Here is a 19,442-nt window from a genome sequence, read left to right as displayed (position 1 = left end):
AATCAGTCTGGTAAGCCTTTTCTGCACACCCTCCAGAAAAACATGTGGGCAGCACTCTAGTCAAGTAGTTAGCACTGCTGCTTCACAGCTCCAGGGACCTGGGTCCAGCCTTGGGTGACTGTTCTCCCTGTGTCTGCATCCTCTGGATGCTTCTGTTTTCCCCCTCCCCCCCAAGTCCAAAGATGTGGGTTAGGTGATTAGCCATGGTAAATGTATGGGGTTACAGGCTTAGAGCTAGGGACAGGGCCTGGGTAAGATACCATTGTCAGAAATTTGATGCAAACATAATGGGCTGAATGGTTTCTATTCTATGATGATCTTTCTCCAGATAAGGAAACTAAAACTGCACACAATATTCCAGGTGTGGCCTCAGCAAGGCCCTGTATAATTGCAGCAAGACATCCCTATTCCTGTACTCAAATCTTCTCATTATGAAAGCCAACATATCATTTGCCTTTTAGACTGCCTGCTGCACCTGCATGCTTACTTTCAACTGGTGTATAAGGACATCCATGTTTTCTTGCACATTCCCCTCTGCTATATGTATTAGGAGATAGCTGGAGTCTAGCACTGATCCCTATAGTATGCCCCTAGTCACTACCTGCCATTTGGAAAAAACTACATTTTCCTTTCTACCATCCAGTTTTCTATCCATCTCAATACACTACCCCATTCCATGCACTTTTGCTGAATTCTAAACTGCTCCAAATCCTTAGGTCTGTTGTTTTCCTTGGCCAATTTGAATGCCTCTTTTGATTTAATAATATCTCTAATTTCCCTTGTAAGCCATAGTTTGGCCACCTTTCCAGTTTTACTTTTGCACCACACAGGAACAATTGTTGCAGTTCACCCACCTTGAATCCACAAGTGACAGAGGGGAACTGGAGTGAATGGCTCAGGGGTGACTCTTGTAAATATAACTTGTTTGCATAAATTTACAGATGTAAAAAACAGGAGGGGAGAAGGGAACCTACAGAAGTAGGTAGATAAATTCTGCTAGGGTAGAGTTGGCAGATGCAACTGAAATATCTAAAAAGACACCTTATCTTTACATAGGCTGTGAAGTTTGTTCTGCTTTCCTTGGCAGCAGATACAAGGGTGACAATATACAGACTTCACACTTGATTCACTTTGAGATGCTGGTGCAGACAAGTTGTACCAACCTGGTAAGTATAAAAAAGGAAGCAAGTGCAAGCCAACCTTTGCTATTTCTATTCAAAGGATCTTGTGTACAAAAGTGATTTATTTGGCCTTTTGCCAAAAGCACCAAGTACAAACCAAACTCCAGGTACACCCCCAACTAACGCACCATGAGCAAAAAAAAAATCAATTAATTCTACAAAGAACAACTTTTCCATTGGTTGACAAACACAGCAAGACCTGGAAAGAAAATTGCTTCAATAACCAGAGGAAAACATGGGCCCCATGGACTTTGACTTAGCAACCTGTGACAGAAATGACTGCAGAATCAGCATGCAGTGACCCAGTATTGACAACAACATGCAAAGTTAACTGTGAAAACTGTCCCCCATTTCATTAGGCCTGGCATACAAACCCCTATTCTATTCAAGCTTGCATTTCTTGCTTAAGATTGTCCCATTTGATTGACTTGGGCTCTGAAACTTTGGAAAGGGAAATAACTCAGGTTATTTGAAATTGATAAATCTGAGGATCAGAAGTTAGGTGGTGTTCAAAAACATGAGTGGTTTTGATAAAGAGTACAGAAAGGGACTGCAAAGGTGGACATTTGAGTTCAGGTAATTGGCAAAACTAGCCTGAAAGTGCAGAATGTAATAAATACAACATGTAGTACAAAGTGTGCTGCCTGAAAAGGGTGGTGGAAACATGCACCATAGAAAGCATCCTTCCCCAATGCACAGCTTGATATGTCTCCTGCTCTGTCCAAGACTGCAAGAAACTACGAGGGTTATAAACTTAGCCCAGTCCACCATGCAAACCAGTCTCCCATCCATTGGTTCTGTCTACACTTCCCCACTGCCTCAAAAAAGCAGCCAACATAATCAAGGATCTCTCACACCTCAAACACTTCCACTTTCTTCTGCCTGGAAAAAGATAAAGTTTGAGATCCCATACCAACCAACTCAAGAAGTTTCTTTCCTACTGCCATCAAACCTTTGAATGGACCTACCACATATTAAGCTTATCTTTCTCTACAGCTTAGCTATGACAAGCACTATATTCAGCATCCTCTTTCTCCTCTGAACACTGAGCACTCAGTTGTCTGTATAGCACAAGAAACAATACTTTCCACTATCAACATGTGACAACAAATCAAATCAAAAGACAATTAGGAAAGGGCAAGGGGTAGAGTCAGAAGTTTACTGCATAGTCACAGGCCCTTCAGCCCAACTTGTCCAGTTTTTAAACCATTAAGCTAGTCCCAATTGCTTGCATTTGGCCTATATCCCTCTACACCAATCTTGCCCACAAAGCTAAATGCTTTTAAAAAAGACAATTGTACCCACCTCTACTACTGCCATTGGCAGCTTGTTCCAGACAGTTAATCTCAAAACAATTTCCCCTCTGGACCCTTTTGTATCTCTTCCTTCTCACCTTAAACTTACTAGTTTTAGACTCTCCTATCTTTGGAAAGATATTGACTATCTACTTTACGTGCCCCTCATTATTTTATAGACTTCAGATCACCCATAAGCCTATGCTCCAGGGAAAAATTCCAGTCTACCCAGCCTCTCCTTATAACTCAATCTATCAAGTCCTGTTACCATCCTAGTAAAAATTCTGCACACGTTCTAGTTTAATATCCTTTCTATAATAGGATGATCAGAATTGCACACAGTATTCAAGTGTGGCCTTCCCTTTGTCTTGTACAACTTTAACAAGACATCCCAACTCCTGTATTTCAATGTTCTGACCAATGAAACTAAACATGCTGAATGCCTTCACGACCCTGTTCACCTGTGACTCCACTTTCAAACAGCTATGAACCTGTACACCTAGATTTCTTTTATAGCTCTCCCCAATGTCCTGTTAACTGTAACTCCTTCCCTGGTTCAATCTACCAAAATGCATCTCATTTATCCAAATTAAACACCATCTGCCATTAATCAGCCCACTGGCCCAATTGGTCACGATCCCATTGCAATCGTAGATAACCTCCTTCACTGTCCACTATGCCACCAATCTTGCTGTCATCTGCAAACTTACTAACCATGCCTTAAATTCTCACCCAAATCATTAATATAAAGTGACAATGAGTGGACCTAGAACCAATCCCTGAGGCTGGTCACTGACCTCCAGTTTGGCAAAAACCTTCTACAGCCACCCTTTACCACCTCATCAAGCCAACTTTGTATCCATTTGGCTACCTCATCCTAGATCCTGTGAAATTTGACTTACACAACTACCTTCCCTGCAATACCATGTCAAAGCCCTTGCTAAAGGCCATGTAGATAACTGACTGCACTGCCCTCATCTACCTTCTTGGTTACTCCTTCAAAAACTCAAATTCGAGAGACATGATTTTCCACTCAAAGCCACGCTGACTGTTCCTAATGCGTTCTTGCCTCTCTAAATGCCTATAGATACCCTCAGAATATCTAACTTACCAATACAGATGTTAGGCTCACCAGCCTGTAGTTCCCAGGCATTTGCCTGCAGCCCTTATACAAAGGCACATTTGCCACCCTCCAATCTTCAGGCACCTCACCTGCAACTGAGGAAGGGTACAGGGGCCAACTGGATAACTCATCTACAATGGGAGCAATAAGCCATTTCCACTGCTCAATTCTATGACCTTTCATTACTAGCCAGTAGAGATATACAAAGTGGTGAGAACATTTCAACAATTCAAGTGGGCAAAGGCTTCCCCAATGTAATGATACTTCTGCAACCAGGCACTAGTTAAAAAAACACAAGTAATATGGGGATGCATGTTTAATTGTCGCATTTTCAGTTGCAATTCAAGGAATCAGTAAAGGGAAGAATCTGTTTGTTTTGCCTGTACATTTCAGCTATAAGGTGGTGGTGGGTGAGGTTCAGTATTATCGTCACTTGCAAGTATTCAATTGTCATGCTCATCTTCTTAAAGATCACATCTCAAATTGCTAGCAAACTAAATCACAGAATGGAGGCAAGTCATCTGTCGTTTATACACAATGGTGGAGAATTTACAGTAAAAAAATTATTTAAATTTTGGCCACAGGTAGGCTGGTCACTTTGATCCACTCTAGCCAAAGCTGGCTCCACAGTTTGGGCATCTCCGTTGTCGCAGTGCCAAGCAAAATAGGATTCCAATCGGAAAGAATAATATTGCACACAGCACTCCCAGGCAAGTGAAGTCATCTTCCAGAACACCAACCCTGTTTGATTAAAAAAACCACAGTTAAAGGCAATATTCTCTCCTCCCCACCCCCCATATCAATTCATGCCAGATGATAAAGATGCAGTTTCAGTGATACTGCAGATAATAGGATTACATCGAGTGTGTTGGAGATTAGCATGTGGTCTCTTGAATGTAGAAGATTAATCAGTAATCTAAATGAGGTGTTTCAATACTTGGAATGATTGGATAGAGTAAAGGAGGAGAAATTATCTACCCTGATGCAGGCAGTCCAGAACAAAGGGCAAAATGTTTAAAAACTGATCTGGGTTGTTCAGGAGGTACTCCTTCACACCAAAGAGAGGACCACCTCCCCACAAAAACTGTTGTGGCTGGAAGCAATTAGACAATTTCTAAGATTTTTATGTAGGTTGACAGTGGTTAGCACTGCCACCTCAGCGCCAGGGACTTGGGCTTGATTCTTGGCTTGGGTCACTGTGTGCAGAGTCTGCGTATTCTCCCCATGTCTGCACAGGTTTCCTCAGGTGCTCTGGTTTTCAGTCCAAAAGACATTAAGTGCATTGGCCATGCTAAATTCTCCCTCTGTGTACCTGAACAGGTGCACAAGTGTGGCAACTAAGGGATTTTCACAGTAATTTCATTGCAGTTTTAACACAAACCTACTTGTGACACTAATAAATCAACTCAGCAACTTATTGGGCAAAAATGTTTGACGTATAAGAAATCAAGACAGGTAAGTGGAGGAGACAGATCAGTTGTGATCAATTTGCATAGTGGGACAGGTGCAGAGCTGTTCCTAGGAATAGTTTATCACCACTAACCCAATATCCTTGGACACCTCACCCAAGTTACTAATCATGTGTCCTCCTGCTGAGGGTTGGCTGAGCTGCACTCTGATTTGAATTCTCTCCTGCCCTCTCTCCATGTCCCATAGAGCAGTGGTTCCCAGCCTTTTGCAACAGCACACCTCCATACTAGAAACTTGAGGCATGTCTCCTATTTTCTCCCAACTGTCCTCTAGCAAAATACCATGAGGCAGTTTTCAGGCTGTGTTTACCATCGTGGGGAACAGCAATGTGGATGGAAAATCCAGAGAATCTGGAAACTGTTTTCATGCTTTACTCTGCATTGCAAATGCCAAAAATCTAATCACCACAACAATGCTGGGCACTGTTATAGCTTCCGTTCTGGCGCTCTCAAAACCTGGGCCATCGATTTGGAAAAATGTAAACAATATAAATGTAAACTGTACAAGGGAACCTTGATTTCATTAAAAACATTTCATAAGTTTATCCAATTTGTACAAGATTTAATATCTTGAACCTGTCATCATGAATGTGACTGCTTCCTTCCACAGATGCTGACTGATTATCAGTTTTTCCAGCGTCTGCAGTATTTTGTATTTAACATTGAGTACTAACCCAGATAGAAAAATGAGAAAAAAGGCAGCAATTATAAAAGGGAGAAGGTTGAAGTGGGGCACAGGTATCGCATTGTAATATTAGTCTCATAACTAGACATTAGCTAAAACAAAACTAGAAACAAGTTATTGGCATAGAACGTAGAACATTGCAGTGCAGTACAGGCCCTTCGGCCCTCAATGTTGCACCAACCAGTGGAACCAATCTAATGACCCTCTAACCTGAACAATTCCAATATTATTCATATGCCTATCCAATGACCATTTGAACACCCTTAAAGTTGGCGAGTCCACAAGTGCTGCACGCAGGGCTTTCCATGCCCTTATTACCCTCTGAGTAAAGCATGGTTTCAATATTGTGATTTACAGAACATAGAACATTACAGCGCAGAACAGGCCCTTCGGCCCACGATGTTGCGCCGACCAGTTTTTTAAAAAAAAACACTGACCCACTAATCTAAACCAATCCCTTTTCGTCCATAAACCTATCCACGGATCTCTTAAACGCCCCCAAACTAGGCGCATTTACAACTGCAGCAGGCAGGGCATTCCAATCCCTCACCACCCTCTGGGTAAAGAACCTACCCCTGACATCCGTCCTATAACTACCCCCCCCCTTAATTTAAAGCCATGCCCTCTCGTGCTAGCTTTCTCCATCCGAGGAAAAAGGCTATCACTATCCACCCTATCTAAACCTCTAATCATCTTATATGTTTCAATAAGATCCCCTCTTAGCCTCCTTCTTTCCAGCGAAAACAACCCCAAATCCCTCAGTCTCTCCTCATAGGACCTCCCCTCCATACCAGGCAACATCCTGGTAAACCTCCTCTGCACCCTCTCCAAAGCCTCCACATCCTTCCTGTAATGTGGGGACCAGAACTGCACACAGTACTCCAAGAACAGCATTTGCCAGTTTTTAACTTCAGTCTCTTCCACCTCTCCAGGGCTTTTGCACCCTTGAGCGGGCGCATGGGACCTTTGTCATCAACTCCAAGTCCTGCTGGTCAGGCACGACCAACATAAAATCAATACTGCATCTGTGACGCTTTCCTGGACAGCACATGTGTGGGAGGCCGGAGGTTAATCAGGTCATGGAGACACCAACCACAAAGTTGAAGACAATGGTTAGTTTTAATTTAATTAATTTGAATATTTTTCACAGTGTGCTGCAGCACATTGTTTGGGAACTACTGCTGTATCCATGTTCTGGTATAACCCATCTTGGATCTTTCTAATGCACATTTCCCAAGTGCTTGTCTTGCATTACCTCTTTTTCCAAACACTGATCATGTGCAAATATAAATGTGTTGTTTGACTGCAGAAGGCATCACAGCCAAACCCAATTCTGTTTTCACTCTATCCACAAACCATAATGCGCCCATGTCCTGGGATTGGACATAAGATGGCAACCTGCCTCCCTGGAAAAACATGCTCCCTAACTAGGCCAAAATACCACCACAGGACTGGACCTCGCACCCTGCCAGGCCTATGCAGACCCTGCACCTCATGCACCATCAGGGATAGGGAGGGGGACTGGGCTTAGGTAGAGTGCTGTCTCATAGGGTTGGTGCAGACACGATGGGCCAAATAGCCTCCTTCTGCACTGAATTCAAGAAATCACTTGCTGGGGAATGCCTTGTGATCCCTGAGATTTGGGCGACAATGATGCCTCAACCTTCATGGTCAGCACCTGTCACTTCAGACCACAAAGTTTGAGGAAGTGCACAACTGAACCATACAAACACTGTTGCATTCATGCAAACTCAGGAAAAATACTTTTAGAATGCTGAGCTGCAGGAGGAATTTAAGCAACAGCTTTCTCAACACGTTAGAAATAAAATTGGAATTAGAAGACAAAGCTACAGCAAACAGCTAATACTTCAGCACGAGGATTGAACACACTAAACTCGAAGCAGTGTGCTGTCCTGGGTGGTGTTATCCTCTTATCCATTCAATGCACAAGACAAAGCTAGACTGATCCTGTGGGGAATATTAAGATGGACACACGGAAAAGCAAAGCGATACACACCCAGCAATATACTGAGTTCTAGGCCAAGTGTTGGACAATGGGATTAGAATAGATTAGGTGTTTGATGGCCAGCAGACATGGGCCAAAGGGCTTTGTTCAATGTTGTAGAGTCAGTTTTACAGCAAACAGCTTCCATCTTCTCCTGGAGAAGCTCAAATTAAACATTTTAACACAGCTATTAGAGCTCTTTATGAAGCAGGTTGTGTGCTGATGGAGTTTAGTTAAGTTTGGATTTTAAAAAGGTCCAATAACGATAGCACTCAAACATTTACAGCTTGGGGAAATGAACCACAGGAGAACACCACAGCCAGTGAACTCAGTATCACACTGCCCATGTGACTTTAGGTTTCAGTTTTAAATTCTCCAATTCCAAGAAGTCAGATGATCAACAAGGAAGTTCCTCCTGGCACAATCTTTATCGGAGGCCACAAAAATATGAAAAAGTGAGCACGCAAATCAGGGAGGACGATGGGGGGAGGTGATGTGAGGGAGAAGGGTGCAAGACCACATTGTGGCAGAGCAGTGCAGAGAGGGACAAAGAGGAGGGAGTGCAAGGAGAACAAGAAAAAAAAGAGGACATGCACAGGAGAGAGAAACAACATGCCAGAAGTATAAGAGGGACTGTATGTGAAAGGGAAAGAGTACTGGAGGGGAGTGGGGAGAGAGATAGAAGAGGGGATCGCAGCATGGGGATGAGTTGGAGGCTGCAGACAAGGGACCAATAAAGTGAAGAGAATCCAGAACAACAACAGTCAAGGATGAGAATGTGGACAGAGAGGGGAAGGAAAAAAGCAGGGGGAAGTGGTAGAGACCAAGAAATGGACAGGAGAGGTGCAGAGCATAAGCACAATCGGGTGTTAGCATAGGAAAGAGAAAGGCAGCAAGAAACAAGAAGGAAAAGAGCAATGGGAGGAAAAAGAAAAATGGTGCTTTGTTGGATAGGAGAGGGTGAGAACATGGACAGCAAAACGAAAGGCACGAGAGCATAACAGATGCGTGTGAGAGGCAGAAGGTGAGACCAAAAGAAAAAAGGGGCAGGAACAGAGAGCAAGAGAGATGGAGATAGACAGAAAGAGAGAAGAGGTGCAGGATGACAGGAGAGAAAGCAAAAGGAGAAGCAGGGACACGGGAACCTGCAGAGAGAAGAAAGAGTCGGGTCAGGTGAGAAAGTAGAAGAGGTGGGGCAAGGAAGGAGAGATCAGGGAATAAAAGGAGTGGGAGTCGTGCTGGGAAGGGCAGGACAGAAAAGTGGATAGAGGAGGAAGAGCAGAGCTGAGGAGAGAATGGGGAGACAGACTGAAGGAGAGCAAAAAGAAAAAACTAAATGGATGGAGGGAGGAATAATGGGAAGAGGAAGGTGAAGAGAAAGATGTTTTTGTGCAAAACCTCACCATAGGCTCTGGGGAAAAGCAATCTCTAAAATGGCATCTAGAACACATGACAGTGAGTCAGTCCATGCGAAAGTCAAAAATAGCTCTGAATCGGCATTGTGTAAAGCTCATGAGAACAATCAATGATTACAGGAGGTCAGAGATCACTGCAGGACAGAATTAAACAGGATGTCTGAAGCAGAGAAAGCTGGAAAATAACTGACTGCGCAGGTTCAGAAACAGGGCCTTGGATTCTGCAAGGTAGACAGTCAAAATCTCAACTAGTCTCCTTACTTTACAGATGTCAGCTTCAACATGTTCAAATATCAACTTTCACATATACAATCCAAAAGGAAGTCACTCATTAGGGAACAACCAACTTCCTTAAATCCGTCTCCATTACAATGTCCCACACGCCAAGTTTCACTAGATTTGATTCCAGCAGCAAAAACAAATTACAATTGCCAAAATTTGTCTGTCTTATAGCACAGTGGCAGCAGCCAGAGGATAATGTACACCTCAGGTTTGCAGCTTGAAAACCCACTCCACGAAACTGGGTTTAAAATCCAATTTGATACTTCAGTGCAGTATTGAGAGAGTGCTATACCATCAGATCTGCAAATGAAATGTTCAATCAAGGTCCTTTCAGCTGGATTTAAAAACTCTCGGGCAGTACCCAGGAGCAGGGGCTTACTCCCATTTTAACAATCAAATATTTAACCGCTCAGTCAATACCACAAGACAGATTACCCAGTCATGATCACATTGCTGTGTGGGAGCTTGCTGTGTACCAATTGTTAATGCAGGAAAATGGCAGTCAATGCTTGAACAGTACTTCACTGGATATGTTGAAATGCTTTTCCAGCTAAAGGCGGTGAAAGATGCAGTCTAAATTCATGTCCCTTTCAAATGCATAGTACTCTATGGCACTGCAATAGGCACACTTAGGACTGTAGACTGTTACTAGACTTTGTTAATTTAGGATATTTAATAAACTGGACTTATTTTCTCTGGAAAAGAGGAAGTTAAATTCAGCTGTATAACATGCAGCTGGACAAAGAGTGGACAGAAAGGTAAATAACTAGGGGCAGTGATTAATGTTCACTGCTAGGATTAGATGCGAGTGGAAGAGAACTGTTTTTCACCCATTGCGGTTGGGGGTCCGGAATGCACTGAAGGGGTGATACAGGAAGAAACCCTTGTTTAAAAATACATACTTTTTAATGAGGTGATGTAACATACAGGGCCACAGACCAAAAGCCAGTGTGGGATTAATTTGGATGATAAATAGACTCATGGACTCCATACTGGTGCCTAATGAGATCACAACTAAGTCCAATCCTAATCATCCTGCACCCATGCATCATGAGTTACTGTTCCTGATCATGAACAGCAACTAAGACCAGGAGTCAACCCTAGGGCCCTCTGGCATATACTGCCAATGAGTATTACCAAACCCACAGAATTTAATTTACTAATTTTCAGACTTTTGAATAGTCTCACTCAATACCAGCACACTCGCCTTGAGTCCCAATTCAAGTTTGGGGCTAAAGGAATTATAGAGGGATGGGAGGAATAAAAAAAAAAATCACAATATTGAATGTGATCAGCCATGATCAAAATGAACAAAGCAGACTCGAAGGACCAAAGGCCTATTCCTGCTTCTATTTTCTATGTTTCTCATTTTGAGCTTGAGCAGAGAAATCCACACTCCAAAGCAGCACAGAGTGCTGCGCTGAAAAGATGCTATCAGATGAGGCATTAAATCCTCATCTGCCCACTTGGACATGTGCAAAAATCCCACAATTTGGAAGAACTGAAGAGTTCTCCTGTGCCTTGGCTACTCCAGTGTCAATTAACAAAAATATTCTGGTCATGATCACATTGCTGTTTGTGGATCTGGCTGGTTGTGAAATTTTGCTGTGTGAGAATTTCATGGCTTTTTCCCTACACTATAAAAGTGACAGCACTTCAAAAAGAACTTCACTGGTTGCAAAACACATCGAGATGTCCAGCAGGCCAAAGTGCTGTGGTTGTATAATCTTCGTTTTAAAACAAAGACTTCATAAAAATAATACATCTTCAAAGTTTTTAATTCATGGGACATGGGCATCACTGGCTGGCCAGCGTTTACTGCCCATCCCTAATTGCCTGAAGGCAGTTCAGAGTCAACCACATTGCTGTGGTTCTGGAGTCACATGTAGGCCAGACCAGATAAGATCAGCAGATTTCCTTCTCTGAAGGATATTAGTGAACCAGATGGGTTTTTCCAACAAATTGACAATGGTTCCAGTCAGTGGATTCTTGATTCCAGATATTTTTATTGAATTCAAATTCCATCATCTACCATAGCAGGATTTGAACCTGGGTCAAAAATCTAACATTACTGAGCAAATCCCTCAAAATTAGAAATGGACAAGGTGGGCCCTGGAGAAATACCTGAACTATATCCAGGCAAATTCCTTAACACTTAAAGAAGTCAATACAGAAAATATTTGAACATGTTTAAGTTTACCTCAAAAATAATTGCTTCCATCTGACTTATTTGAAATGCAAAAGGATACAAGCATTAAAAGACTCACTTGCCCAAGACATCCCAATGAACCACCAAATGCAGGGTCATTACTTCACGTTATTGCCAAACTGAACAAAGCCCAAGGGCCCGATCTGAGTCCTTTCCCATCTGTAGTTCTTTTCATGCGCCAAGCGAGTAAAACAAACTCAAATTAACAGGGACAGCCCCCCCAAAAAAAATCACTGGGTAAATGTGCTGATACCCCAGGGGAATCTGGCCTGTAACTGGCACCCAAACATTAGCAGTTGGAAGATTCCACCAAGCTGCATCATGGGCACTTGGGTAAAGCTCAATTTCACTGGAGCAACATGTCTTGGCAAGGATTAATACACATGAACTCTGATTACCTATCGGTACACTGGGAGTAGGCTATGCAAAATATTACCACCAAGGGAATCAAATTAGTCCAAAATAACAGGATTTTTGACTTGTTAGACTCAAGACTTCTTGAAAATAACTATTGCGATGCTAGCTCAGTGGTACATGTACTTGCAATTGTTGTGAAACTGCTCCAGCCAACATAAATGATATTTGTAAATCCACCTAACATGATTTGACATTGATGTTCTTTATTATAATGAAGCCACAGCTAGCAACCTCAAAAGTGTACTAAGTTAATAATCCCATGGGTTGCATACTGATGTACCATCAGGACGAACTTTCCAATTCCTGCAGGGGAAGGTTTAGTCAAACCCTGCCCTGCTGCAGAGGGGCTTTGCACTTCTGTATCTATTTAATCTGGCTGGGGGAGGGGGGACACATCTTGTGCTCAGGAGAAAAATTTCATTTACGATTTCCCAGTATTGCACCAGCCCAAAAGAAAAGCCAATACTGCTACATCAAGCAGAGATAGGCTAAACTAAATTGAAAGGTCTCTATTTACATGGTGAGCAGTCAAGCTTCCAGACTAGCCTGTTGTTGAATTTAAATCTGAAGCCAGAATGGAAAGAGGGTGCGCCACAGTTTTTCTGCCTAAGGGAGCAGAAACCAAAAACACAAAGTACCTGAGGCTGGTAAATAGCAACCCAACTTTGCACCGTGCAAGTAGAAACCTCAAATTCTAATTTGAGGTTTTTTTTAAAAAGAAAGATTTGAGAAACTAGGCTCATTCCATTCTCTAGCCACACTGGAGATTTGAGATACCAACCTCCAGACAATGAAACCACTTGAGTGCTGGCAATAGATTAGTGTGGTTTGTATATTTGTACATCCACAACAAAGGCAGTAGCACGGCAGTGGTGCAATTCCAGATAATGTTCCGGGGAATCCCATCACAGCCAATGGCAAAGTTTGAATTCAATACAAACCAGGAATTAAAAGTCTAAGGGTGACCAGGAAAACATTGATGATTTGTCACAAAAACCTCATCTGGTTCAATGTCCTTACCCAGTCTGGCCTACAAGTTTATTCATTTAGTGAAATGAGTAGGCTTATGTTAACACTACAATGACATTAGTAAAAATTTCATCTCCACACACTGACCTGCTCGGGTACTCTGAAGGAGAATTTAGCATGGCCAATCCACCTCACCAGAAGTCTTTCAGACTGGAAGGAAACTAGAGCAAACCCACAGACAGGGAAAACATGCAGACTTGGCACAGACAGCAACCCAAGCCAGGAATCAAAACCGGGTCCCTAGTGCCAGGAGGTATAGCCACTGTGCTAAGTCATTAGATGAAGCCATTCAGTTCAAGGGCATTTATAGATGGGCAATAAATGTTGGCCTAGCCAGTGATGCCCACATCCCATGAATGAATTAAAGGAGTGTACCCCCAGAAAGATTTATCCAGATAAATGCAAGTTGATGCATTTTGGAAGGACTAATGTAGAGGGGAAGCTATACAATAAACGGCAGGGCCATCAAGAGTATAGAAACACAGAGGGACCTAGGTGTGCAAGTCCACAAATCCCTGAAGGTGGCAGCACAAGTGGAGGTGGTGATGAAGAAGGCACATGGTATGCTGGCCTTTATAGGACAGGGTATACAGTATAAAGCTGGAGTCTGATGTTGCAGCTGTATAGAACACTGGTTAGGCCACATTTGGAGTACTGCGTCCAATTCTGGTCACGGCACTACCAGAAGGACGCAGAGGCTTTGGAGAGAGTGCAGAGAAGGTTTACCAGGATGTTGCCTAGTATGGAGAGTCTTAGCTATGAGGAGAGATTGGGTAGACTGGGGTTGTTCTCCCTGGAAAGACAGAATGAGGGGAGACCTAATAGAGATGTACAAAATTATGAAGGGTATAGATAGGGTGAATAGTGGGGAAAAGCTTCCCACTATTCACCCTAAGGGGTCCCCTTGATCACAAGGGGTCACAGGCTCAAGGAGAGGGGTGAGGTATAACTGAGGAATTTTTTTTTTACATGGAAGGTGGTGGGGCCTAGAATGCACTGCCAAGTAGGATGGAGGAGGCAGACACACTGGCATTGTTTAATTACCTAGACTGACAGGATACAAACAAATGGTCTAGTTGGACCCACACGCAGCACAGGCTTGGAGGGCCAAAGGGCCTGTTGCCTGTGCTGTACTGTTCTTTGTTCTGTATTTCAAAACTGGGCCTGAAGTAATACCATAGGCATGGAACGTTCAAAGACAATAAATATTGTATTACTCATAGCAAGTTGGCTGCTGGGTTTCCTGCTTTACAAGAACAACACATTGAGAAAAATGTACTATACTGGTCATAAGTTGTTCAAAAACACCATAACTTTAAGACATGACAACACCACAAAATTGACACCTTTTTGCAGGTCAAAGTTGAACTTTTTTTGTTGACAAGTATAGCTTTGATTTTGAGTTTGTATAAAATGTGTTACCTGCAAGCAGGGCAGCCACCCACTACTACAACAGAAGCTGCTGCTGGCTGCTGGATAATGGTGTAAGTGCTCGAGTAATTTGGCCCTGGACAGACAGGGGGCTGGATACCTGCAGGGGCAGCAGATACATACCCTACAAAACACAAAAGGAAAATTAGTTTGGCAACATTTCACCCAAAAATCTGACAATGCCTTACAGCCCTTCACCATCCCACCCCCCCCACCAAAACTAAAAATACTTTGCCTTACTAATACTTTAAAATAATCACCATGATATTGAAGCAACATTTCAGTGTTAACCACTGGTACACAAATTACAAAACTGCATAGTAAGATTAAGAAATATCCAGTTTCATTATTAACTACCAGCCTTAATTAATCTTGTGAAACCTTCATGATCTTAAATGCTTTAAAGATGACATTTTCCTTCCGTTTATTCGCAATTTTCCAGAATCCAGTGACACAACATTAAGTCTTTCCTGCCCCTTGTTAAATGCAACTACCAACACTAAACCCTCACCACAGATGTTATAAGAATATTTCTGTCGGGTGAATTCAGAATTCATATCCATCCTGCAGGCTCCCCTCACTAGTCTGCTGGGGAGCCTCGCCAGTATTAGGGTGAATGTGCTCACAATATGAGACAGATAGAGAGAGGCCGCACCTGAAGCTGGGTAAGAGTATGGGGGTGGCTGGTATCCCGGCGGCGGGATGCTCCCGTAGGTCTGGCCGTAGTCGTAGCCCCCTTCTGGCACTGCAGCGTACGCGGGCGGCCTCTCTTGTAAGAGGGGCTTGTTATCCATGGGTGGAGAGAGGGAGCAGCAACAAGCGGAGCCTCCACCTCCTCCAGCGGGTAGCAGGCACTGCTCTCAGCCCCGGAGCGAGGGATATGGGACAGGGATGGGAGCTTCTGGAAGAGGCAGCGGCGGGCGGGAGGGGAACGAGGTTCCAGGCGGCAGGGAACTTGGGCTGGAGGAAGGTGGACACACTGAGCCTCTGGTGCCCCTCCCTGAAAGGGAATCACCACCCTATCTCCCGGGTTTATTACACTGGCCTCAGCGCGCGCACTCCGGGGAATCCCCCTCCCCAAATCGATACACAGTCACAAGACGCGTATCACGTGATGACCAAACAGCGTGACTTCCGCAACGACCTTTAAAGGGGCCGCCTCCCTTGTCTGTTTAAATAAACATCTACGCTAACTCCACCTCCTTTCTTAAGGAGAACCTTTCTTCCAACATTCTGTGGGAGGTGTTGGGTAGTGTTATTGTCACTGGGCTAGTAATGATGTGGAGATGCCGGCGTTGGATTAGGGTCGGTCTTTCGGGTCGGTCTTTCGAGTCAAACCAAGTAAACTAACTTAAATTACGTTCGGACAAAGAAAAAGGGGGCAGCCCCCCAAAAGGAGGGGGAACGGCCCGAACAGAAACAAAAGGTACAAAGGAAACTTAAGACACGTCAAATCAAAATGTGATTATTGGGGTCTATAAGGCAGCTCAGCCCCTGCGGTGCCCAACGGGCACGGAAGGCCTCGACAGTGCCTGCGGACACCGCGTGCTCCCTCTCCAGGGACACCCGGCCATGAACGTAGCCGCGGTAGAGGGGCAGGCAGTCGGGACGGACGGCCCCGTCGATCGCCCGCTGCCTGGAGGCGTTGGATTGGGGTAAACACAGTAAGAAGTCTCACAACACCAGGTTAAAGACCAACAGGTTTATTTGGTAGCAAAAACCACTAGCTTTCAGAGTGCTTGCTGCCCTTTCCTTAGGAACTGATGAGGCCCCCTCACACCGCCCACATGGGCATTGGGATCCTCTCCAAATTATTGAAAACATGTTTCCTTACCCCCTTTGTCATTAAAGATTGCCAGTATTGGGGCCCTCCCATTGCGTTTCCCTTATGCCAGATTGGCACTCCCAGATGAACACCACCCAGTCATGTCCCCAATCATCTGGCATCCTCAATGACCTCTAAACCATCCGCTCACTCTCCCCCTGGGGTGGCCATCATGTCTGGACTCCATATGTGGAGACTGTGGTGATTCTCACTGGGTTCCCATTGTGCCCAAGGATCCAGAAGTGGGGAGAATCCGGCCTCAAATTAACTAAGCATATTTAAGTGCTTATTTAAATATGCTAATCTGGTTCCTGCCCTAACTTGATGGTCTTTTTACAACTGTTAAGAATAAAGTAGATTTTTTGAAACAAAAAGTCGCCAACACACTATATTAAAGGGACATTGTGTGCAACAAATATCTTATCTTTAAAAAGGTCTAATCTGTAGACAAATCCAAAAACATATGTTTAGGATCTAGTTTCTAATGTTTGAGACAAAAGCTCCATGTATTTGGAAACAGTTCAACTTTACCCTGATGTCTGCTTTGCTTGTTTCTTTAATTAAGAAGAATATTGTTGAGCAGTGCAACTGCAGAGAACACAATACAAAAAAATTAACTAGTAAACTAATTGCATTTACATAAAATAATTAGCAAAATTTTTGTCACCCTACTTAAGTAAGGATTAATTCCAGACCTAATGCATCATGTGGTCACAAAGCAGGCTAGCAGCTTATGTCTGCCTTGTACTTATTGAGAGTAACAGAGAAGTCAGGAGACTCAGAGACACATCAATTGCAATTTCACATTTACATTGTGGTTAATGACGTGGGAAATAGGAACAAAGTTGCACAAAATTCGCACGATTATCAAAAGTAAGCTGAGGCTTTTTGGTTTGCAAATATTACCACCTTAAATATTTTAGTATATCTGTTTTATTTCTAGGTATGGGAACCAGGGAAGACTCTTCACTGGCTGGAGTCAGACTCAGCACAAAGGAAGATGGCTTTGTTTGTTTGAGGCCAAGCATGTCAGCCCCAGGCCATTACTGCAGGAGTTCCTCAGGGTAGTGTCCTAGGCCCAAACTTCAACAGTTCCCCTCCAATTTGAGGTTAGGAATAGGGATGTTCGCTGAAAATTTTATAGTGCTCAGTTCCAGTCAAAACGTCTCAAAACTACCAAAATGCAGCAAGACCTGGATAACATTCAAGCTTGGGTTGATGAGAACAAGTAACAATTCTGCCGCAGAATTTTACTGTCTCTGTTGTGGTGCTGTGATGGTCAGCTGTTACAGACCTTGTTCCCCTCAAGTAACTGAATAAAGAATTTCAAAATTTTAAAATCAGCCTTTATTTATGAGCTATATCAAGGGCTCCAACACACCAGCTGGTGCCACTGTCCAGAGAACTGGATACAGAGTTACATATCCCGATATACTTCCAGATTCAATACAAGTAAATAGCATCTACCAATCAGAGATGTAAATTTGTATAGAAGTTACCTATATCCACTCAAAACTATTGATTAGGTTTACATCATGCATAAGGTATGAATACTACCAAACAAACACAACATGTGCAAATCTACTTTATTATAATATCCTATTAGTGCAAAGGTATGAATATGCTATCTGGTCCTTAACATAACAACTTGTGTCTGACTTGTAGAAATCAATTATCCTCCCCTTATCTAAGGCCACTGATGCTTGTTGAATTCTCTCGAGCTAGGGAGGTTTGACAGATAAACAAACCCTATGTTAGTGTTGTCTCCCTATGTTACGTTTAGACCATTTGGTTGAACGAATTGAATGTTTTACAGTCTGTGTATTGACACCTGCGATGTTTCTGCCTGAGAATTAATGGCCTACAGTTTGTGTCCTTGGGTACTTACTCATATGTAACAGCGTGTATGACTTTTCTACTAAACTGAATCTTTTAACCCTTTCAGTGAGTATGATTATTAGTGTGACTACTAGTCTCCTGCAGTCTCCAACAAAAGAGTATTAAAATGTCTCTCTTCAATGCTCAATGGCATTACCATTGCCAAATCTCTCACCACCAAAATCTTGGGGACTTACCTATTTCCAAATACTTAACTGGACCAGCCATATAAATACAGTGATGACATTAGCAGATCAGGGGTTGGGAATTCTATTGTGAATAACTTAGTCCTGATTCCCCAAAGAGAAAGCTCAAGTGCCAAGCAAAACAATCTTCACTTGGATGAGCACTGTTCCAAAGCAAAGCATTCTGCTTGCCGGGTACCACGTCTACCTCCTTAAACATTCACTCACTCCACTACGGGCACTGTCATGTGTACTGGACTCTGATAAAAGCAAATTACTATGGATGCTGGAATCTGAAACAAAAACAGAAAGTGTTGTAAAATCTCTGCAGATCTGATAGCATCTGTGGAGCAAGCACAGAGCTAATGACTGGGATTCTCCGGCCGTTCATATCAGTGGGATTCTGTCGGCAGTGCACCCCTGCCTGTGGATTTCCCAGCAGCATGGCATAGCTTCAATGGGAAATCCCATTGACAGCAGCAGGACCAGAGAATCCCACCACCAGCAAATGGCATGGCTCCCTCCACTGCCAATAAACATGTGGCTGGGAGGCTGGAGAATCTCACCCAAGATTTCAAGTCTAGATAACAGACTCACCCCACAGATGCTGTCAGACCTGCGAATATTTTACAACATTTGCTGTTTTTATACCATGCTCTGACATGGCCATGTCTACTTACACATATGCATATTTATACATTTTCAGTCCTGTCAAACCTAAGGATGGTGTTGGTGGAGAATTTAGTGATAGTAATGCCATTCAACGTCATGGAGAGATGGTTAGATTCTCACTGGTTTGAAATGGTAATTATCTGACATCTGGACATACATACACCCAGCATTTTCAGTTTTTTTAAATCTCATATAACAAAATCATTTCATTGGTGGTACAGTGGGTAGCATTGCTGCCTCACAGCACCAGGAACCTGGGTTCAATTCCAGCCTCGGGTCACTGTCTGTGTGGAGTTTGCATGTTCCCCCCATGTCTACATGGGTTTCCTCCGGGTGCTCTG

The 19,442-nt window shown here is 43.3% G+C and overlaps 1 protein-coding gene across 1 annotated transcript; it reads right to left on the bottom strand.

The window, feature by feature from the left end:
- Positions 1–313: 313 nt before the first annotated feature.
- bri3 (brain protein I3) lies at positions 314–15,659 on the bottom strand. Its single transcript, XM_080206825.1, has 3 exons — positions 15,197–15,659; positions 14,533–14,665; positions 314–4,340 (listed from the first exon to the last, which is right to left on the bottom strand). Exons 1-3 carry the CDS (start codon positions 15,333–15,335, stop codon positions 4,208–4,210), a joined length of 405 nt encoding a protein of 134 aa, XP_080062951.1. The 5' UTR covers positions 15,336–15,659; the 3' UTR covers positions 314–4,207.
- Between the last annotated feature and the right edge of the window lie 3,783 nt (positions 15,660–19,442).

This window comes from Carcharhinus amblyrhynchos, chromosome 18 (assembly GCF_965287045.1).
Source record: "Carcharhinus amblyrhynchos chromosome 18, sCarAmb.v2.hapA, whole genome shotgun sequence".
Classification (NCBI taxonomy): domain Eukaryota; kingdom Metazoa; phylum Chordata; class Chondrichthyes; order Carcharhiniformes; family Carcharhinidae; genus Carcharhinus; species Carcharhinus amblyrhynchos.
Note: the sequence above shows the minus strand (reverse complement) of the source record. Positions and strands in the feature narration are given on the sequence as shown.

Bases quoted from the DNA above. Each gene is read 5' to 3' on its own strand.
- bri3 (XM_080206825.1), bottom strand. From the start codon at position 15,335: ATGGATAACAAGCCCCTCTTACAAGAGAGGCCGCCCGCGTACGCTGCA. The intron at 14,666-15,196 runs GTGCGGCCTCTC...TGTGTTTTGTAG, and splicing joins ATACTCTTACCCAGCTTCAG to GGTATGTATCTGCTGCCCCT. The intron at 4,341-14,532 runs GTAACACATTTT...TTAATCAAACAG, and splicing joins GGTGGCTGCCCTGCTTGCAG to GGTTGGTGTTCTGGAAGATG.